The sequence below is a fragment of the Salminus brasiliensis genome, chromosome 3 (assembly GCF_030463535.1).
Source record: "Salminus brasiliensis chromosome 3, fSalBra1.hap2, whole genome shotgun sequence".
NCBI lineage: Eukaryota > Metazoa > Chordata > Actinopteri > Characiformes > Bryconidae > Salminus > Salminus brasiliensis.
Window position 1 is genome coordinate 36,911,120 of NC_132880.1, and position 23,598 is coordinate 36,934,717.

The following is a 23,598-nucleotide window of genomic DNA, read 5'->3' on the forward strand; positions in this document are numbered from 1 at the left end:
TAAAACATATAAAATCAAAAAACATATAAAATGTTCTGTGTATGTGTGTATTCTCTGATCTTTAAGAATTTTAATCAAAATGCTTAATCAAAACATTAGCCAACCCTTTTTGTTCTTATCATTATCTTCACTGTAAATCTTGATTTTTGGTCATATGGCTGGGGCTACTGAATTGTTAAGTTTTTTTTTTAATTATTTAATTAAATTCAGAAAACATTTAAAATATTGTTCATAAAACATATTTGTTTGTGGAAGAATTGCATGTAATAAAATCAGTATACAAACTACCCTCCATTTTAAATGTTATAAACCCTCAGAACAGATTTTTGAAATTCCTAATTATCACACTCAAGTTTTTTATGTTGTTTTTTCCTGTTATTTTTTTTGTGGTTAATTTTTTGTGTTGTTTTACCCAAAATCTTTTTAAAGTCTTTTATTTTGGCATTTTTCAGACACTGAAGGAAGTGTGGTACTGTGAGACTTTTATTTTGGGGTCCTTCTTTCCTTTGTCCGTTTCCTCTCCACTCTTTTAGCTTTAGCTCAGCTCCGCTCCAGCAGCACCGGGTGCCGGTGACCCATTTTCATCTCTTCACTGTTTTATAAAGCTGCCAAAACGTCTTACGCAATGAGGTGAGTTATTTATTTGTGCATTTATGTAAGGGATTTTATCGCTTTGCGGGGGAATGCACGTTATTAACTGTATTAATGTAAATTTGTCTGAGTTTGTCGTGGCGTTTAGCCTCTTACTGTCGCTGAAACGGCCTGCGGGGGTAGCTAGCTAGCTAGTTAGCATTAGCAGCTAGCATTAGCGTTAGCTGGGTTTAATACGTGTATTGATCTTAGCATACAGTCATAGTCTATGTGATGTTATGTAATGAACAATAATAATAACTGACTTCTGCTTTTCTGACTTTGTTGATGGTGTTTGTTACTGAGGAAAAAAGGGGTTGTTGAATTAAGCGTGCTCGCGATGTTTGTAGCTAAATGAATGAAACATGGCTGGCTGAGTGCAGTAAGCTGCTAATAATAACGTTGGTTATCTAAAAAAAAAGATCCATGTGTATTATGGGGGAGAAGTTGTAATTCGATAATACCAGTGTTGTATTTCCTTCATCGATTTTCATAGTTTTTTGCTAATCTAGCTAATGTTAACCTAATAGCAGCGATGCTGTGCACTGGCGTAGCTTTAGGCTAGACCTGTATCAGACTACGCCTCCAACAATAGCATCAGCTGTGAGCTCGTTTAGGAGCTGCCTGGAGTAACATGGCTCTCTTTCTCTTCAACAGAGGCGATCGGGGAAGGGGCCGTGGTGGTCGCTTCGGCTCCCGTGGAGGTCTAGTTCAGGGGTAAGCTGCTGTGAATGAAGGGCTTTGTTTTGTGTTCGGTTTAACGCAAGTAGTAGGTAGTGTCTTAAAGCGGTGGATCTCCAACCGGTCCTCAGGGAAACCATACGGTTCATGTTTTTGTCCTGTGTTGTGAACAAAAATCTGGGCCCTCTGAGGGTACCTGGGGTCCGTTTGGAGAGCCTCAGTTCAGCAGTTCATCATAGATGGCTAACTTCTCTGCTCACACACAACTCAACCTGGCGGTTTGCTGCTAAATTGAGTCCGGTCTGTTTAAGCAGGGGAATTGCACAGCTGTGCAGGAATCTCCCTCAGAGTCTTCCCTTTATCCTCAAAAGCTAAAGTGCAGTCCATCGTCCAAAATACAAGCATTTCGTTTCAAGGATTGTTTCAGTGCTACTTTGTCGTGATTCATGACTTTTCTTTACTTTTAGGTACCGGCCTTTTGTCCCACACATACCGTTTGACTTTTACGTTGTAAGTGACTTATTCCTACGCTCAACTCCATATCACATTGTAATGATTCATTGTAAAGAGTGTGCAGATTATTATTAAATGTTCACAATAGGGCCTAATGCAGTTCTTTAAGCCAGCTGTAGGCTCGATTGTGTGCATTAGATTATTTGTACTAAGAATATCGACAGCTGTAAAATAGTTATTGGTTTCTGTGTGGCTTTGTGCCAGTATTTTTTTGCAATACCTTTTTTTTGTATTTCTGTGGAATACCATTATACTGTATTGGCTATAGATTGATTATCATGTAGCTAGTACAGTGGCACTCTTTAACCCATAAATGTACATGTTTCAGTGTGAGATGGCTTTTCCACGGGTGAAGCCAGCACCTGATGAGACTTCGTTTAGTGAGGCTCTGCTGAAGCGCAACCAAGACCTCAGTCCTACACCCGCTGAGCAGGTACCTAACATCAGTCTTTGCGCTACACTTGTATCCTTGCTCTAGGCCACCTGACCCGGAGCAGCAGCAGCAGCCTCTTATATTATGGGCACAAATTGACCGCAAAATTGCATGACAAATTTTTACACCTATTTAGTAAAGCACAACTTCCTAATGCCAAAATGAGGGTCTATGGTGGACCAAAACTGATGGCTCTTCCTGCACTTTGTTTTCAGTCTTCCATTTTGTCCTTGGTGACTAAGATCAACAACGTCATTGATAATTTGATCGTGGCTCCTGGAAATTTCGAAGTGGTGAGTTCCTTTTTTTAGAATTATAAACCAGATCTTCACCGCACTGAATCATTTGACCAGTGGAATGCTAATACTGTTTGTGTGATGACCTTCCATAGCAAATTGAGGAGGTGCGGCAAGTGGGCTCTTACAAAAAGGGTACTATGACAACAGGGCACAACGTAGCTGATCTTGTGGTTATCCTGAAGATTCTTCCAACTTGTAAGTATTTATATATATATATATATATTTTTTTTTACTGTAAGAATATTCCTTAGCTTGGGCTGTGAGGGTATACTTAACTAAAATCCTTTTTGTTCGTTGCAGTGGAGGCAGTTGTAGCCTTAGGAAACAAAGTAGTGGAGACTTTCCGCACCCAGGACCCAGCAGAGGGTGAGTACATGATTTAGTCCGAAAGCCCTGTTCAGAGCTTATAGGGGTGCACTGTGTAACTGTCTTTCTGTTTCAGTGCTGTCTATGCTGACCAACGAGACTGGCTTTGAGATCAGTTCTGCTGACGCTACAGTGAAAATCCTCATCACAACGGTCCCTCCCAATCTGCGCAAGCTTGACCCAGAGCTCCATCGTAAGCCCTCAAATTAAGTGTTCATGCTTGTTTTTATTGTAGGTGTGATAAGCATTTGACCTGGGCAATGTTTTTTTTCTGGTTTCTTTGAAGTTGACATCAAGGTGCTGCAGAGTGCTCTTGCTGCCATTCGACATGCTCGCTGGTTTGAGGAGAATGCCTCTCAGTCAACGTAAGAAATCCTACTGTTCATAAAAGCTTATTTTTTGCTCCACAGAGCCTCATTCTTTCAAAGCTGTTTCAGTCTTTTACTACCCGTCTGTTAAACCCAACTGTTCATTCCTTCTGTCTAAGTTACTGTTTATAGAAATATTGAGCTTGCCTTATCTCTGATCTTCCCTTTTATCCAAGGGTTGGATATTTTGGTGTTCCAGCTTGAAATTCCTGGAAGTTTCTGTAAATCAAATGGCCTGTTTGTGTGCATCTTGCTTAGGGTGAAGGTTTTGATCCGCCTGCTGAAAGACCTGCGAGTGCGGTTTCCTGGCTTTGAGCCTCTTACCCCCTGGATTTTGGATCTCCTGGTAAGTCATGGTGCTAAAGACACAGTCACATGTACCTCACAGTTGTGATGCATTCCTGTTTTCCTAGAAAGTCCACACACAAGACGTTCAATTTGAATAGGATTTGGTCTGACCCACATTGCGTACCATTTTCAGAAATGATCTGTCAGTAGCTTACTTCAGGATTCAGTTAATAAGAAATCTGCTATGATCAGTACAAATTGTGGTCTTGATGTGCCCTAATCTGTGACCATCATGCCTGTTTTCTTAGGGACACTCAGCTGTCATGAATAACCCCTCCAGACAGCCCCTTTCACTCAATGTTGCCTACAGGTAAGCCAATAGCCATTATTTTATATTTCTGTGTAAACTCTGTTTTATACTTTAACTTTTCTGATCATGGCTGCCCTCTTTGTTCATTAAAATGCTCTAATTGTATGTTGACAGACGTTGTCTGCAGATGCTAGCAGCTGGACTTTTCTTGCCAGGGTCTGTAGGAATCACAGATCCTTGCGAAAGCGGAAACTTCCGTGTGCACACTGTAATGACCTTAGAGCAGCAGGTAATGTACCACAGTTTTACAGCTTTGGGAAGAAACATGTGAATGTTTGCTGTCATGCACCCTTGCTGCCAGTTATGTTATGTGAATGTGGCCTGTCAAGATGGACCAATCAAGACACTCCAAAATGACCTGGAGTGAAATGTATGCAGAAGTTTGGGTTCCAGTATTTTGAAAAACATTGCTATAGTTATTTAGATTCCTTGTCTCCCAAGCTGTGTCTTGGTATAATCACTTCCAATCCTCAGGGTTCACAGTATTTTTGTTTTTTGAAACGAATAACCTTATGATCTCCTTAAGACTCGCATTTAAGGGGCTTTATAACATGTTTAGAAAGTGCTTTTAGTTAATTTGACCCCCCCTTAAACATTACCAGTGATCTTATAGAAGCAATAAAGTGGTTTTAATACATATGTGTTGTGTGTATCTGCAGGACATGGTGTGTTTTACAGCACAGACACTGGTGAGGGTCCTTTCTCACGGTGGCTACAGGAAGATATTGGGTCTTGAGGGAGATGCCAGCTGTGAGTCCTCCACTACTAACTAAAATTCCTTGTTTATCCACAACCCCACATTTTCATCTTTCATCCCTTATACTTCTGAAATGGCTAATGCGGTCAATGGTTTTGCATAGATCTGGCCTCTGAGATGTCCACCTGGGACGGAGTGATTGTCACTCCATCTGAGAAAGCCTATGAGAAGCCTCCAGAGCGCAAGGAAGAAGAGGATGAAGCTTTGGAAGAGGGTGGAGAAGGAGATGAAGAAAGCATGGAGACACAGGAGTGAAGTTTGAAAAAGTAAGCTAGACCTTTTATTACCTGCCTTTTATTATGAGCCAAACATAAAGGTGAAATGTATTTAATTCATGCTAAAAAGCTTAACATCACCCCTAATTTCTTTCTTTTTTCCTTCTTTCCCCTTACTCTAGCGTTTTCCATTTGACACCCCCCTCCCCCTGTCCCTGAGGCCTGGTCATCCTCTCCCCTTTTTTGAATATAGCCTTTGGCAGCAGACAATATGGACCAAAAGACACCAGCTGCGTGAACCATCTTTCTGCTGTATGTCTCCTCAACCTGTGGCTTCTGTTTTACTAGGGGAGGGGGAATTGAGTCGAGTCTCTTATCGATTTTCTAATGTGCAGGTTTTTTTTGGTTTTGTTTTTGTATCCGTAACTGATAAATTAAAGTTTTTATTTCCTTTTATTACAAGTTGGAGTCATTTTTAAAATGTATATTAATCCTTCATTTTGACATTTATGTTGTACATTCAAGCTGTGGCAGCTATTTCACATTTTCTGTTGTGAAGTAATAAAGAGATGCACAGAAAACCAACCGGACAACAATGAGTTAACTCGCTAAAATAGCTTTATAATCATTAAAAAAAAGTTTACAACCATCAACAATGTTACATTCTGTGTTAGGTTTACCACGTCACAGTGTGCCTTCTCTCTTGATTTAGCGCTAGCAGACATTTAGCTGTACACGTCTATGGCAAGAGAACGATGACTGACTTGAACTAAAACGCATGACCGACCCATGTACTCTTCAGTGGTCAGCTGCAACTCTTTCTTGTAACCATGTTCTGTTGAAGCCTCAAAAAGTTGAAGTAGGAAGCTATTGCTGTTTGATCTGGCCAGTAAAAAGAGGCATGAAGTAAAAAGTACAAAACAAAAAAGGACAGGTAATATCTTGGCACTGTATTACACTTATTTAGAAAAGAAATAATGTAGTAAAATGTGTTCAGTTAAGCAGAACAGAATGTAGACTACAGTGCTGTCAGTAGACTTGACTCCTAAATAAACTTCAGTGAATGGAGGAGGAACAAATAAATTGCTACATCACAGAATGCCCACATTTTCCTTGAAACAAGAAAACCGACTGTCCTCATTATGCGCTTTGTATCCAGTTTGAATACAAAGAATTATCCGAGAGCTATGAACAACCTGACACTCCCATTTTTAAGACCTCATCTGTAGTCTTGCATGCAGCAGCCACAGGAGCTGCCCTGGGCTAGCAGGATAGTAATTTCTTCTTTTTTTCCCTTTTTTTACTAATATGTTCAAATATATGTGGCTTTAATCCAGTCCACCTTCTACTTTAGCAGCAATATAAAAGTCCTCTAAATAGGGTAGTTCTCTATGCATTATAAACACACCTTTTGAGAATACACAATATATTTCTCATAGTCAGAATTTAAAGAACAATTTCTCAGTATAATGTGATAATAGTAATAATAGTCATGATAACAATCCATAGAGTATTAGTAACAACTTCCAATGCAACAGATATATTTACATCATAAAACGGAGATTGAGAAGGTATATTTAATTACACAGTAATTGCTCAGAGCTCTATGACCCATGTTCATTTCCAGTGATTATTTTTGTTTGTTTGTTTTTTGAAGTAACGTTACTGCAGTGACTTGTTAGGGAGCAGATAAAGACAACATCACAGTGCCTTGAACACACGCTGCTACAAAGCTCCTCTGTGCTACCAGGACACAGTTATCACTCACACTAGCTAATTCAGAGTTTTACGGCAAATACACCGGCTACATCCTGTTTTTTCTTTTTTTTAGTTTTTTTTTTTTGCACTAGAAACTCAATGTCTTCAGCGAAGGCTATTAGAAGAACAGAGATGCGACCAAGTTCATACTGTCTGGGTTTCGTCAACTCAAGGCTTGTGGCACTGAGAAGGGGGAAGGTGCCATTTTTCATTGTAGTGTTCCCTGTATCCTGCCAGTGTATGGCAAGGAGGTACAGAGAACAGTAGTATGTGAGTTTTGCTTGAAGAGAAGATCCAGATCTACAGCAGAGGTCAAACTGCAGTGTTTCTGAGGGAACGTCCATGGTCTGATGTGGATTAGATGTGGGGCTGATTTCCTGTATAATCCGAACAGCTAAAGAGTCCATCTAAAAACTCAAAGGACGCTTTTTAAAAACAGATTCAGGCCAAAAAAGTGGACAATATCAGTTGGTATCCTCTGAAATCGGAGAGAATTAGAAATATCCAGGATGTCCTTTTGGTAAACATTAAAATCAGGAGCAATTTCACTCTTCTTTTTTTTGTTAGTTTTTCTCAGTCCAGTGTGTCGTTCACAGTGGAAAAAGGGGAATAATAGTCTGTTGTGCTTTTCTATCCTCTGGTAATTCGGACAGTTATTAATAATATATGCAATTTAGATGCAAATTGAAAGTAGATAATGAAGACGTTGTGTGTATATAGAGGGATGGATGACAAAGGAGTTGGCCTTCATCGTTCTTCATCTCCTTGTTGTTGTTTTAGTTTGCATGTGGGTCGAAGAGAAACTAGCCTAGCTTATCCATGGACCAGACAGAAAGTTTTGGTAAGAGCAATGCTAAAACATCGCACACAAAAGGCGGAAAAGCAAAGAATTCTGTGGAAAAGCAGTAAAACTGTGGGTGACAACTGTGAGTGAAAAGCATAAAGATCCATAGAGGTTGACAGAGCATAGAAAAAGGTCTACATGGATGTATTAAAAGGCATGCATATTACATAGAAACATCCAGATTAGGGTGTAGTTATTAGCTGATGAAAGTTTCCAATATAGTGTTACAAATCGCCAGGATTACCAGAACAATACATAGGCTAAGCCATATGAATAACATATTTCATCTTGAATACAATATTGTAGTCAGCTTAAAAAGCCACGCATAGTGCTGCTGAGGCACACGTAGTCGATACAAGAGGACAAGGACTGTTAAGTGGCTCTTGGCTGTCTTCTTTTATTAGAACTCCAGGCCACAAGCCCGTCCTGTCAGGATTGAGGTTTGGAGCGAGACGAAAAGGCTCCAGAGGATTCTATTCAAAATAAGAGGTAAGCTGCATCAAGAATCCAGATATGCAAGACCACAGAGCTACCCCATCCTCCTCTAGGGCTGTATTAAATTCACTTACATCAACTGATTTTTCACTTTTGATAGGGTCTTCTCTGGGATTTTCATATTAGAGTCTAAAAATGTCATTTATAAAATATACATCTTCCTATAAAATACTTTTCACATCCTTCCAGAGTTGAAAAAAAAGAAACATTCTCACTTTAAAATATTAACAAAGGGGAGCAGTAGGAGTAAGAGCAAAGGTTTTGGCACCAGTGTTATACAAGGCCAGCCATGACCTTGCATTATTTCATGAAATCCAACATGTGAACACAAATCAGCCAAAGCCTATGTTTACCCACCATCTCGCACACTCACGAAGAGAAAAAGAGAGAAATCAGAGCACAACCAGGCCACGATTAGGAGATAATAACCACTTATTTTAGTGTAAGGGGGAAATGGGAGATGATAAATTCAAGGGTGAAAAAGAAATAAATAATTAAACAAACCCAAATAGAAATTTGCCTGTCCATAAATGCCAAGAAGGTGACATATAAAACAATACTAACAAATCCTCACGTCACACTGCTTCCTTTTAAAATCACACACCCTGAACAACTTGTTCCAGATGGCTACTTTTGAATGAATCCTCACTCTTCTTCCAGTGACGAGATGCTAGGATGTTTGCCTAAGGGCAACAATTTCACTCTTCAGTAAATTTCACTCTTTTCTGGCATTTACACACAGATGTTTATGGTGGATTGGCAGACTTGTGGGCTTTCCTTCCTGAAAGGATGATCTCTGACTAGGATGGATGTGTGACACTGGAGGATTGTCTCCTGCGCCCTTGTGCAGCTTTAGTTGAAGCATCTGTGGTCCAAACCTCAGGCTTGACCGCTTAAAGAACTCCCATTTGGAGAATCTGTCATATTCTCCACATTTAATAGGGTAAGCCACAAGGTAACTTGACAGACTGCAAGCACATCCCTGCTGGACACTGATTATTAGCCAGAAAGAATGAAGACAAAAAAGGGTGTAGGTAGTAAATTACGCCTATGTCATTTTTTTTTTTTGTAGTTCAAATCAGGGATGGAGCCAAAATTTGTATTGTCTGGCCTGAGTTTTAGGGGTGCACTTACCTGCCCTGGCCACTAGAGTGTGCTGCTGTTTCACAGTGAGAGGAACTACTATCACAACACTAGGAAAAAACTAAATGCACAGTTTAGATATCATGACTATATCAAAAGAGTGTCTGCTATTTGTAACTAAAATCTAAGCTCCTCTCACCAAGATGATTTTGCACCCGTATTCGCGCAGGCAATTTATTAAAACAGTCCTAAGGTTTCAGGATATTATACAAGTATATTTTTCTGAAAGCGAACCCCTCGATGTTATACCACTTGGTTGTGCTGGTGGGAGCCCTTTTTTTGTTTCCTGTGAGGATTAACACTGGTTCAACACAAACAAGTGAGTGAGCTCACATCCAGAAAGTACCCATGTCATCTTCCTTTTAAACACACACTCTGTGAGAGGTTTTGCTGCCATTCATCCTCCCAGCTCGCCCGTAAGTACGGAGTGCGTGTGCAGGCAGCCAGCAGGGACTTGTTATGGTTGTTTGATGGGCAGAAGTGACCAGCTCACAGTCTGGTCTGAGCCTCGGGGATATAGATTTCGATGCTGTCCGCACTCTCCGTGGCCGAGTTCTGCCGGAAGGAAGCAGCCCGCTTGGGGCCTGCTTGAAGCAGCCTCCGCCTGGCCTCCTGCCTCTGACGCTCGCCCAGGTCCAGGGATTTATCCCGAATGGGTACGCCACGCCCGTGGGAGACCACCAGCATGCCACTGCTGCCACCTGCCTCGGCCAAGCTTTCGGCCCGCAGACTCCCACTCACACCACCCGCCGGCTTCTTTGGTAACGGAGGAGGAAGCTTCTTCTCCTCCTGAGATGGACGTGGGCAGCGTTGGGTTAGAAGGGGTGATTGGGACAGTGACGGACACGGAGGTGTGGAATATAGTGCACACAGACACACACGCAAGGGAAAGAAGTGAAATGTGGGCACGGAAAAAGAAGGTGGACGGTGATGTTGCAATGCAGGTGGATTAAGATGTTTTAATGGGACATTGTTAAAATAATGGAATGAAAAAGAGAGAAAGGACACAGATTAGTTATTTGCTGACAGGTTAGATCAGGGTCACTTCACTTTGGCCCTAGAAGGCTGTTGTCTAGCACAGTTTGGTGTTTGTCCTGTTTTAATGCCCACCCTAATAATGTAGTCAGGTCTTATTCACATGCGGTGCTCCCTCTATCACACTGGGTGGGGGTGAAGACCAACAGACGCCTCCTCTGACACATGCACAGCCAGCCAGCGCCTCTGTTTCTTAACCACCGCCAGTGCAACGTCACTAGCCAACCAAGCGTGAACCGCAGAGTTTAAGTAACTCAAGATTGTGTTCCCAAGTGAAGGGAAGAAGAATTCGACTGTGCGTTAGGTAAATAAGCTGCAGTAAAGCAAACACTATACCGAACTGCAGTGGCAGTTAAAAGCATATATAAAGCATAGCTCTTCATTTACCAGTAGATCTACATCCCACCCTCTATGATCAGGAACTTTGGGTATTGACATAAAGGTATGACTGAGTGTGGCAATTGTTAGGTTTTACTGATGCGTACATCCAGGCCATGATATGACTATGAAGTCCAAGATGGGTGTTAATTTGGGGAGTACACATATCCTGTACAGATCAGCCTGTCAAATGGTGTATATCTGTTCCTGGTAAAACTAATCCAGCTGCAATGGAGCACACTGTACACACTAGCTGTGTTTGAACAGGTAAATCATCAAACTGTGCTAAATTGTGTTTCCTCAAGGTCAGAGTTGGGTGCCTCTGGATTAGACAGTCGTAAAAGTAGTAGTAGTAGTAGTAGTAGTAGTAGTAGTAATAGTATGGGTTAAATATGTCAGAATGAACAGAATACATTAGTGGCTCAGTTGTTGCTCATTCCAGCAGTGTTTCTATAGCTTAGTTCCCACCGCTCTGTTGTTATGCTAGCTTGCTAGTTGTGGGTTGTGGTGGTCCATCATATCGGTAGCTCCACTGCACACTACTGGTCAGTCTGTGCGGAGGGTCTGGGCCCACACTGGCTCAGGCCGGGGCTCGCCTCTCACCTTCTTCTCTGGAGGCAGCCTCCAGCCTGAGTCCTTTATTCGTTGCAGGTCCTGAAACTTCACTCGCACGTCCTCAATGGCCAGCTGCAGCAGCTCCCAGAAGCTGGCCAGGTCCTGAGTGGTGGGCTGAGGGTACGCTGATGGGTCCTGAGGTAAAAAAATAAAAATAATCATCTGAATGCCCACGATTTTTAACTCTGTACATATTATAACCAAATTGTAATGAAATTGTCATGAAATTAATCAGTAGCTCCCTAGTGAGAGGTGTCAGGCCAGTGTGTGAGAGGAAAGGCCTGCTGCTTACCACGCTCTGCTGGCACATGCGGAAGAACTGCTGCACCTTCTGGGACATTAGCATCTGTGCGCTGCCTACCGCTGTTCTGATCAGCTCCAGCACTGCAGGGCAGAAGAGAAAAGTTACAACATGGCCCTCACCAACTCAGATTATGGCTGCTTTCAGATAGTGGTTAGAAAATAGACTATCTTTTAAAAGTTATATGGTTTTAAATTTGATTTCCATTTGAAACATGGCCATTGCTTTCCTTGCTTCTGCACATATCACTGTTATGATCATTGCTGACAAGTTAGTGTGTCAGCAGCAGCTAACTTGATGAAATGTGCACATGTTGAGCCCTTTCAGGACAGAGGTATATTCACACTAAAAGATAGAAACTACAAACATGAACTGGCAAAGGCAGAAAGATCAGATCTGAGCAAAGAACGAAGATCAAATGTCCATGCAGTGGTGCCTCTAACTGCAGGCTCTCCTCACAACTACATGCTGAGAAACATGAAAAGTCAGTTAGTAACATTGATAGAATGGCGTAATGGTAGTCAGGACCGGTACAGCTTGTTTGGACACCCCCCACTGTCCGTCCTTCCATCTTAAAGTCCTTTGCACACAATCGGGTGCAAAATGATTTAACAGAGGATAAAAAATCTGCACAATTTGATATACAAAGATATCCACCATTTGCAAAAACAGCAGCCCTTTTTGGAGAAAGAAACAGTCCTTTTACTTAACAGATCTGTGCAAAATGGAGAGTCATAGCAGTTCCAGTGAGCAGAAGACAAAGCATCATAATTGGGCCGACCAGATTTTGAAAAGACATACAACATTAAAAAAAGGAGAGTGATGAAAAAAAGGCCCTCTACTTGGATTGTTATTCAGCAAGTCACTACCAAATACTACTTTTTAGTGCACATTGATTTCAGGGTTTTGTTGTGTACAAGTCTTCATGCTTAAGACAAACACTATCAGCAGCCATTCTGTCAGCAGAGTTGTGCAGAATACACTTAAAAAGTAGTGATGGCTGATGACTGAATACACTTCCCTACATGTTTTCACTGGCATATACTGTTAATCGGATCATAAACAGCCACAGCAACGTAGAAAGTAAGGTGCCTACGTGATGGAGCTGAGATGTACTGTGTGAGTAGAGTACAGTACAGGTGAAGGGAATGTGTAACCCTCATTGTTAGGTAAAGGATTCGTCATCTTTCTGTATTATGTTACTTATTATGTTACTAGCGTATCTCAAATGCATTTAGAACATTAATCATAAATAAGTTTTCAATTAGTTTTAATGACCCTGTGCCCGCTGCAGCCTCAGCTTTCTGTTCTTGGTTGACCAGTCAAACCTGACAATGTCATGTGCTGTTGTAGCCCATCTGCCTTAAGATTGACCATGTTGTGTATTCTGTGATGCGTTTCTGCTCAGCACAATTGTACAGAGAGGTCATCTGTGTTACCATAGCTTTCTTGTCAGCTTAAGCCAGTCTGCCCATTCTCTTCTGACTTCTCTAATCAACAAGGCATTTGTATCTGTTCACTGGGTATGTTTTATTACACTGTTCTGAGTAAACCCTAGAGCCCAGGTCTCCAATGATGGATCCTAAATCTAGTTCTTAGTCCTGGATTTTGTTCTTGCTGGAAGTTAAGGGAACAGTTAATGTAAATGGTTGGCCATGCAGTGTCACACCTACCAAAAATGACCTACCAAGTCCAGAGACTCTAGATACTGACAAAAATCCCAGAAGATTTAAAGAAATCTTTATAGAAACCAGCCTGTCTTGCACCAACAATCATGCCATATCATGCCCCCCCCCACTATTCTGACAGGATGATGTGAATGTTATCTGAATCTGAATGTAAATGTTATCTGCATATCTGCTGCTCACACATGACTGGCTGATTAGATCTTGCATGAACGAGTAGGTGTATAGCTCGTTTTCAATACTGCCTTTTTACAGTGCACCTCAGACTGTGGATTCCCACAGTATTCAGTCACTTCCCAACCCATTTAGACTTTCAGCGCCATTTTTGTTTTGATATTTCACCATTTATCTGTTTCATAGTCTTAGTTTTAAAGACATTTGGGAAAAACACAATTATTGATCAATCAAGTTTGATATAAAAATGTGTGAGCCATCATATGGTAGCAGATGTTCCTTTAGAATTGTTGCATGCTGTATGCATGCTGTGTGCATGGGCGTACTGACGTCTTTTTTAAGCTGTTACTAAGTAATACTAAGATGAGTCTCTCAATACCAATATAGATACTGATAGTGTCTGTAAAAAGAAGGAATTCCATGTGCTTTCTACAGCGAAAATGAGTAAACATGGACATCTGAATGTCTTTGTATCAGGAAAACACTGCCAAAGTTTAATCTGTTCAGTGGAGTGAACTCCAAATGGTCTTCCATTACATTTGAGCATTCATTATATCTGGTTTGAACTTTGAAGGACTGCACTTGTATGTGGAAATTTCACTTTTCCAAACTATTTTTCACTTCTCTCACCATCGAACCAACATTCAGTTTCAAAAAGGATACACATTCTGACTGCAGTTAAAGAAAACACCTGGCACATTGAACATGCATTGAATTTACTTGACTGAAACATAATTTACACATGAATAAACATGTTTTATTCATTTGGAAATGATGTGCACATTTGAGTCAACTAAATTCCATGCAGCACTTTTTTTCAGCAGCGGTATTTTCACGTGCGGATTCATTCTCAAAAAGAAATCGACAGAACAGAAAATTGCAAAGGCTGTAACTCACCCTCATCGGGCAGCTCATTCTCCTCTGCCTCTCTCTCCATGTTCTGGCACCAGCCTTCCATCCTCTCCACCTCAGTCTGCAGCAACCGGAGGAAGAACTCCCCATCCCGGAGGCAGGGTGAGGCCCGGCCTGAGTCCGGCAGGCTGCGTGGACCCTCATGCCAGCCTGGCCCGCCCCTCTCTGAGGCCAGAGGTAGGGGCCCGTGGGAGTGGGGCAGGGCCCTGAGCTCCAGCGGACAAGGCTCAGTGGAGTAGCCGCTGTGGTAGTCCTCACGGTACGCCCACTGGCCCTGTGTATGGACGGTGCGGTACTCCACCAACTGACCGGCTGACTCTGGCTCTGAAGAGTGGCGTTGAAAGGAGCAGCCGAACTGTAGCCCCTTGTCCTGGGTGGGAACACTTAGAGCCCCGAAGCCCTCAGTCTCCAGATCAGCCTGCACACTCGCTGTCACGCTGTTGGAACGCTTAAAACGGGCTCGCCTGGAAACGTACAAGATGACACGCGAGAGTCAGAACACTAATGGAAGACTGTACACTTTACTGTTTTATCGTCACAGTTACTAGACAAATACGAATGTTTTGGTTGTAAAGTAGGATCACAGGCCAGGCACAGCCATGACTGTAAAACCAGACCTTCTCCTTATGGACTTTGGTCCATAATTTAAACAGGATTCATGCTGTTTACTAAATGCTTCCAATGAATAAATGATTGGAATCCCTAATTTTTTTATATCCAAGCAACATGGAAATCTATTGAAAAGTACACATCTTAAGTAAGGTTAACATCACTTGCTATGACTTTTCTACTGACAAATCCTAATCGGACTCCACTCTTCACTCTTCCATGAAATGAGAATTTCCTCTCACAAGACATCAGTATTGGAATGGGAACGGTGCTGATATGACAGTCATATAAAAAAAATAGGGAGTTTCTGAAATGCACATACAGAACTATTTTGGTTAAATGTCCCTTAGAAAATTTCAGCTTGACCAGAAGCTTTAGTTAGCAAGAGTTCAGGTTGGATATTTGACCAGTCATTTTGGCAGAGACTGGTAAAAAGTGATTAAATTTGTTGGGTTTTCTGGCACAAACTTGACTTTTATATACAGTTGACATTTTTTATATAGGGTTGAGGTTAGAAAGACTTTTCAGAAGCTTAATGTTAGTCGGCTTTATCCATTCCACCATCACTGCTATCACTGAAATGTGTTGGGGGTTACTGTCCTGTGTTGTAACTGTCAAGCTGATGGTTTGAGGTGCGTTTGAGTTATTCCTTCTTCTTCGTTATTCCATCCACTTGTATGTACCAATTCCTCTGGCAACAAAACAGCCCCAGAGCACACTGCTACCAGCACTATTTTTAGATAGTACATTATTATTGGGGTTAAATGCATCATTGTGGCCAAATCTTGTCCTATCTGACCATAAAACCTTCCTGTAGAAGGCTTTTCTTTTCTTTGTCCTTGTGGTCAGCTGCAAACTTCAGATATGCTAATTCTGGAGCAGTAGCCCAGGTGTTCCAGCAGTTTCCAGTTCATGACAGGCCTGTGCTTTGGTGGTTCTGGGGCCATGTCTAACACCAGGTGTCAGCTAGAGGGGTATAAAGCCTCCAGCAATGAGCATTCTTTGGAATGATGGTGCTTCATCCAATACTTTTGGGATGAGGAGAGGTGGGGATCCAACATCCTGACCTTATTAATGCTCTTGTCAGTGCAATAAAATCCTCACAGCAATGTTCCAAGATGTAGTAGAAAGCATTCCCTGAATAGTAGAGACAGTTACTCCAACAAAAGCAGGACAAACTCTTTTTAATACTCTTGATTTCTGAAAAAACAATAGATAAGCAGGTGTCCCAGTATTTTCGGGCATATAGTGTATGACCCCTAATATCATATTTTGCAATGGAATTAAAAATGACTAGCCAGACACTGTCTTCTTTTTTTGAAGAAGAACGAAACACCTGTGACCAGTAGTGACCTCATGTCCGTGTGGTTGACGAGGGTAATGATCCTGTCACATGCTGCACATGCTAATGAGCTCATCAGCTCTGCCTGGATGACTCTGACATCATTTCACACTTTTTGGCGTATTGCGCAGGGCCTAATTATATCCTCTCACCGTACGCTGTGCACCTAACACATACACCCTCTGAGATGGTGAGAGTGCATGTGTGTGCTCTACCCCCCCCCGCACCGCACAGCTCGGCCCACACTGTGATTTACACTCCATCCAGCCCCATAAATTGTCGATCCAATCACCTCTGATTACACACTTGCTGGGGGAGTGAGACAGAATTTCAAGGAGAGAACTGAAGAAGGAGACAAGAAAGAGAAAAGAAAGGACAATGAGAGCCAATACCTTTTGTCATCCTCCACTTGGACTCCAATGGAGTGCACCTCTCTCAGTGCTTTTCCCTCTGTATCTGAGTCTGACAGCGTCTCAGAGCTGTCCACCTACACAGACAAACACACACAGATTTGAGTCCAACTTGGAAGAGAATGCATAGAGCACTGGCCTGGTGTTTGGGCCCACCTTCGTAGAACAGCTTCACAGAGAGTCTCAGAGCTTTTTCCTCAATATTTTAGAACAGAAATAAAATAATAAACCAATGAAACATGAAACTATGCAATGATCAAAACAGTCATATATTACTACAATATCCAAAACACCTCCATATGTTCGATTCTTTAAAGTTTGCCTTGGTGCAGGTTTACAGACTACATTTATTTGAGTCATCTTCATGAGGAGCCTTATTAGTCTCTTGTTTTCTAACAAGCTAGAAGACATTAACTTGATTATCTGGGTACAAAAACACATTAATTTGATTATTATTTGTCTTAAAAGTCTTTAAATACAAGCCTTTATATTATATTCCTTTAGAGTCCGTCCTTATGTCATCCATAACCATCTGGTTTGGAGTGTCCATCTCTCAAGAATGGGCCAAACTCCAGGGCTTTAATCAAGACAGCAGAGAAGATCATTGGCCGTATGGTTCAGGTCATATCTAATGGCAGGGTCAGGAAACATGCTGACAAGATTATTGCTGACCCCTCTCACTCAGACGTCATCACTTCCAACCACTTCTCTCTGGCAGAAAGCCAGCACAACTAGACATGCTAATGGCTTTTTCTTCCAGAGTTGTGGCCCTTATTAACCAGAGTGGACCACTAACAGTTTAAACAGAACTTTACATCCCCTTACTGACACCCACAGGTCTACTCATATAGGTGCCATATATGGTCCAAAAATGGTCCATAAAGTACCATAAATGCACCTTTGCATAACTGTAACAAAATAATAGCAAACACAAATAATGATTTCTTAGACCTTGCTTATACCATATATATTCATACAGTGATAGATTCAGGTATGGCCGACCCAGGGTAGCATCTTGTTGGGTACTAGAAAGACCCGCTTTTTATTTACTGTTCTGTTTAGTATTTATTTTATTTTATTTTAGTTCCTTATTCCCACAAAAGGTAACCCATCCATCCCCATCTGGTCAATTATGCAGTTGTATATGTAACATAATGTTATTATATTATATTATATGTATATGAAACGTTGAAATAACAACAAATAATTTTATGTTGGAAATTTGAAAATAAAATAGGATAAAATAAGATTTAATTCAACAATATTCTTCAGCAATTATCAAAAAACACACCCCTCATTGCTTCCTCACCTGGACTGCTATGGAGGGTCTCCACTTGCGCCCCTTTCCGTCTTGCCTGTGATCCTCCATGCTCTGTCCTGTCTTGCTCAAGGTCATGCTGTTCTGGGGCAATGAGGCAGACTTGCCCAAGCTTCCTCCAGCCCGCTCTCTTGGTGTGCGGGGCCCTTCCAGCAGGCTGTCTGCGGAGGTGCTGTGTTTGGGCCTCATGGGCCCAGACCCTGTGGGGTAACTGGTGTCTCTCAACATCCGTCCGTCCACACTTTCCGCGGAGTTGCTGTTCTGCCTGAGCCGTGCCGGACCCCCAGCCGGATAGTAGCCTCCCCTGGAGGTGCGGCCACTGCTCTCGGTCAGGTCTACAGAATTGCTGTGCTGCTTGGATCGTCCCATTGCAGGCTGACCGGTGTTCTGGAAGTACGCATCCTGGGTGGACTCGGTGCTGCTCTGGGCCGTCACAGAGATCATAGGTTTTGACATGCGAGGCGGAAGGGGAGGTGGGCCTTTTCTGTATGGAAACACTGGAAAAATGTCATAGATATGAGGAATAGGAGCGCTATGACAGTACATTGCTACTCACAGACTTTGGGTTATAATAACTCTGCAATTACCTGTTATTCTGCTCATTATCTCACACATAACCATTCATATATGTACATAATGCAGCATATACATTAATAAAAACACCTCATTAAAGAAATATGCCACATTTCTGCCACATCTTACGGTTACCATTTATACCTTAATTTGCATGTGCTTTGAAACAAACAGAAAAAACCTTACATTTACAATTTAACACACATAAAAGTGGCCAATGCTAATTGCTAAACTGAAGTTAAGATTGAAATGAAAATGAATAGGGTTGCCATGACAGCAGAACTTTAATTTTAATACTACTGGTGTAACAGTGCATGTACTCAGGCGAAACTGCCACAGTACGGATGTCACGGTTCAGTGCATGCAGTTGTACAGAGAATACACGTTACGCAGTAAGCTATGAACAAAGCTTTCACACAATGGAAGAAGTTTGACCAACCTAATGCAAAATTTTTAAAGCTCTTGGAAACCTTGAGCTGTAAGCTGTGAGCAAATAAAGTTTGGATTTGCATGGCATTGTGGAAAATGTAGTGGATTTTCTTTAGCCTTTATCACTCACTGCTCTGTTTGCTGTGAAACGACTGATAATAAACTACTTCATACATATTCTGACCTTTTCCCATCCCATTTCTCATGAACTCTTGAAATCAGGGTGGGTCGGACAATGATGGTGTGTTGGACAGTTGTAGGGATGTGTGTGTATCTGTTTTTATGTACCATTACACCCCTATTCAACACCAATACCAAGGGTCTTTTCACAATTCTTGATACCAAACTATACCAATGAACATCAAGCGTCAGTTTCCTAGACATTGCTGTACTGAGCTGCAGTGCTGAATCACCACTGGAAAATATTTTAGTTTAGGCTTAGCCCTAATCAGGATCTAGACAACTGACTCCAAATGTTTTCTGCACTGAATAGACAACAATATTTATATATTATATATACGATATTAACTTTGTGTAACTCTGGAATCTTTCCCATGCTGATTGACAGCTGATAGCTAGGAAGCACTTAGGTTGAGAAATGCTTATGATTATTACAGCAGTAAATATGCACTGGCATTCAAGCACAGCGCTGTAAATCTATGGTGTTTTGTCTCTTTTAAGCCTGTGAATTTTATAGCACCTATCCATATGTCTTCCAAACCTCTTGGCATTATTCACTAGCCCCTGCCTGAGAAATCCTAGGGTTGTTAAGGACTCCACCCACTCTGAGCCAAGCAGCAGGAGGTACAGCAGCATAATGTCCAGAACCAGCCAGCTTTCTCCCCAGGCCATCAGGCTGCTGAATAGCCAGTAGCACAGTGTATCACTCTGTAGCCCACCACACACACATCTCACTTCAATGATCACACTAAAATATCCATGGACCACACTACACCATCACCTCATACAAACTCCCTCTGCACCCTACACTTTAGTAAAACTGTAATTAAACAGCTCAGTGACACCATTAAAGACTTTTCTCCCCACTTACACTATATGTCCTAATGTTTGTGGACACCCTTCTAATAAATGCATTTAGCTACCTAAAGTTGCACCCATTGTCTAGTTCATGTAAAGAAGTATTGCCAATATGATATTATTCTATTTAGCAACAAAACCTGGAATGATGGTGTTCTATCCAATACTTTTGGGATGAGGTGGGGAGTTGGGCCTCACTGACCTGACTAATGCTCTTGTTACTAAATGCGATTATATCCTCACAGCAATGCTTTAAAATCTAGTAGAAAGCCATTTACCTCCCTACCTATCTACCTACCTACATATATCTCTCTTTACCATTATTCATTTCAGAGTCTCTAAAAATGTCCTCTAGTTCCAAATAGAACACTTTGTGCTAAACTCTTAAACCACGGAAAGGAGGAATAAGTGGAAACGGAAGAAGTTAACTGCAGTCTCTCTTAAAGGTGATAAATTATTCGTTTCTTGGAAGGGAGCGGCAGTTAAAAACAACTCTGGAAGCTCTCAGCCTTCTGGAAGAGCAGAACTGCTTCTCTCCACCTGCTTCATCTCAGATAGCCGGGCTGAAACTGCTTTACTACATCACACTGCCTGCCAGAGTGCAGAGCCACCAGAGCCTGTTCACATGAACCTGTCACATCAAATAAACACACAAACACACACACACACACACACACACACACACATGTACCGATACACCTAAAAATCAACAAAATCCTAAATTCACACAGTCAAAATTCAAGAGGGCTGTGACACAAACACAGGGCCCAGTGTATGTGTGTGTGTGTTTTCCATGGGGTTTCAAATCCCATTTTCAGACATTGGGTTTATAGACATCCTCTAGTGTGTGCATGTGTGTGTGTCTGTGTGTGAGTGTGTCTAGGGGGTATAGAGATGGATGCATTTGACACTTCACAGGGGCTTTAATAAATCTGCAGTGAGATTTTCTACTTTAAGCTAGAATAGAAGAGCACACAAGGCCATCCACACACACACACACACACACACACACACACACACACACACACAAGCTAGGGAAACAGAGACACCAATGTGTTAGAGAGAGTGAGTTATAGCAATAGAGAGAGAAAGAGAGAGAGAGAGAGTGACAGAGAGGGACAGAGAGGGACTTTATTTTTGATATCTAAAGTCTTCAGCTGAGACGTGTTTTCTGGGCAGTGTATGGGTGGCAGATCCAGAAACTCATTAAGATACTCCAGTAATCCCTGTTACTGCCGAGATAGGGTGGAGGGAAGAGAGCAGAGAGTAGAGATACCATTACAGACATGCAGACAAACACCTGCAGAGACAATCCCTCACCTGCTCCGCCCTTCATGCTCCCCTGGGGGCCGGACATGGAGAAAACAGACAGGCAGTCGTCGTCTTGGGAACAGCCTGCTTGGATGGCCCGCACATAGCTATGGCTGCGTGTGCGGAAGCAGCCCGGCAGGTCCAGAGCCTCCACAGCCTGAGACTCCATCTCTCCAAACATGGTCTCACACACCGACTCAAACTGACGGTTCAGTGTGTCCCCCAGCTGCAAAAGTGCACACACACACACACACACACACACACACACACATAGTGTGGTAGAGATTAAGTCAGGGCAGCTTCATGTAGACATGTGTAGATACACTACTAGCCAAAAGTGTGGAAGAAAGCAGTGCTTTTGTCGGATTCCTCTTATTCAGTTTCTTCACTTCTGGAAGTCTCTATAACCTGCCTACAGTCATTTATACAGGATCCTCTGGGTAGGGATCGACATTACACACGCCATTAAAACTACCAGCCTAATATCGTGTAGGTCTCCCCCTCATGCCAGCAAAACTGCTCTGACCTATTGAGGCATGGACTCCACAAGATTTCTGAAGGTGTCCTGTGGCATCCGGCACAAAGATGTTAACAGCAGTCCTGTAAATTCAAAGATGGGGCCTTAATTGATCCCATTAATAGGGCTTGGGCCCCCATCGCTGGTTCACCAGTTGCCCATCCTTGTAGCACTTTTGGTGCATACTGCATACACCCCACAAAACCTGATGTTTTGGTGATGCTCTGACTGGGTCGTCTAGCCATTACAACTTGGCCCATGTCAAAGTGTCCCATTTTTCCAATAAACAATGTTATTCAGTTCACCTGTCAGTGGTTTTAATGTTATGACTGATGTATGTTTATTGTTTGTTATGAGTGTAGCTGCAATTTGACCAAAAACCTGTTGAATTAAGTAAATGATACTGTACTGATATAGCAGCCCTTAAAGTGAAGTGATGGACATTTGTTCCATTTATAACACATGTATAGTGATAAAGAATCATTCCCAAGTAATGCAAGTTAAGAACATCATATATCAGTTCTATTAAAGGTCTTGAGTTATACATGCTTTCATGTAAATGTTACTGAGGTGACATTTCATTGAAATAACATGGTACAGTATATGACTACTTATAGAGTATTACAATAATTCATTTAATAACATAAACAGATACACTGATTCTTAAACATAAACATATAAATTGACCAAATAGCTGCCACTTAAATGTAAGACCCTTTATGTCAATACAATGTCATTTACTCAATAAAACATCTGACATTGTGAGAATAGAAACAGAACCTGTTCAAAAACACACAAGACTGCTCAATAATTGACTGTTCAGGGCTAAGTATTAAGAAGTCACTAGCAAAATGCTAAAATGGGGCATATGTTGGTTTCAAATTTCTGTCTTAGAAAATATATTATGATGTATTTCTGGAATCTGATAAAAGAGAATATAATAGACTAAAGGAAAACAAAGGCACACTCTTCTGGCTTTGATCAGCTGGCCAGAGGACAGAAGCAGAGATCATTTGTCATGCTTTTCACAAATAATGAATGACCATGAAGTTATACACTGGAAGCAGAAGAGAAATGACATCAGAGAATCAGAGCTTGGCCTTTGTATTAGAGGAACTCTTCTAGTGGCACATTATGTTAAGCCCCAGCGGACATGGATAATGAAACTGCACTAATGAGAATTGTATTGTTCTTGGGCCAAGGTGGAACGTTACTGACTAGAATAGCATTGTGTGTTACCTGTGAGCTGGTCAGGGAGCGTGTGTAGCTGCGAGAGCGAGTGTGTCCTTTTGGTGTGGTACGGCTGTTGGAGTAGGAATCTGTGCACTGTTTACAAGAGTACCTGCAGAGGTGACAGAGTGATAAACAAGTCAATAAGCTTTTAGACTACATGAATTACGCAAATCTCACCACAAGGGACAAGATTTGAAGCGGTAGCTTGGCAATAAATCAACTTTACACACATTTCCTTCTGTTTTTCAGTTAAGAGCTAAATTAGCTGACAGGTGCACGCTTAAAAATTATTTTTCATTGCTTCTTTAAAATAGGCAATGATTTTATGGCGAGTTACGACAAATCACAGAACCATTTGGATTCTTAATTGGTTCTTTGCTTGGTTAAAGAGTTCTTTACACTGGTGTGGATGGATCTTTATAGAACCTTTGAAATAATGGATTTTATACAGCACCAAAAAGAGTTTAACTATGGTCAAACTATATATATATATATATATATATATATATATATATATATATGTTTCGTAAATATTTCCAATATTTTGGTGCTGCCAAT

The 23,598-nt window shown here is 41.6% G+C and overlaps 2 protein-coding genes across 2 annotated transcripts in view; one reads left to right on the top strand and one right to left on the bottom strand.

Annotated features, from left to right (window-relative positions):
- Positions 1-518: 518 nt before the first annotated feature.
- ilf2 (interleukin enhancer binding factor 2) lies at positions 519-5,376 on the top strand. Its single transcript, XM_072676047.1, has 15 exons — positions 519-630; positions 1,288-1,347; positions 1,779-1,821; positions 2,153-2,257; positions 2,473-2,550; positions 2,649-2,751; positions 2,857-2,922; positions 2,999-3,115; positions 3,209-3,287; positions 3,549-3,636; positions 3,887-3,948; positions 4,063-4,177; positions 4,608-4,698; positions 4,809-4,971; positions 5,103-5,376. The coding sequence occupies exons 1-14, from the start codon at positions 626-628 to the stop codon at positions 4,958-4,960; spliced, it is 1,164 nt and encodes a 387-aa protein (XP_072532148.1). The 5' UTR covers positions 519-625; the 3' UTR covers positions 4,961-4,971; positions 5,103-5,376.
- dlgap3 (discs, large (Drosophila) homolog-associated protein 3) overlaps positions 5,195-23,598 on the bottom strand; it is a 191,714-nt gene continuing 173,310 nt past the window's right edge. Inside the window, exons 6-13 of the mRNA XM_072676046.1 lie at positions 23,047-23,149; positions 21,300-21,516; positions 17,931-18,436; positions 16,604-16,698; positions 14,246-14,724; positions 11,481-11,572; positions 11,177-11,323; positions 5,195-9,949 (exon numbers count right to left, since the gene is read on the bottom strand). Coding sequence (XP_072532147.1) covers positions 9,650-9,949; positions 11,177-11,323; positions 11,481-11,572; positions 14,246-14,724; positions 16,604-16,698; positions 17,931-18,436; positions 21,300-21,516; positions 23,047-23,149 — 1,939 coding nt within the window. The 3' untranslated portion in view covers positions 5,195-9,649. The remainder of the gene's footprint in view (positions 9,950-11,176; positions 11,324-11,480; positions 11,573-14,245; positions 14,725-16,603; positions 16,699-17,930; positions 18,437-21,299; positions 21,517-23,046; positions 23,150-23,598) is intronic.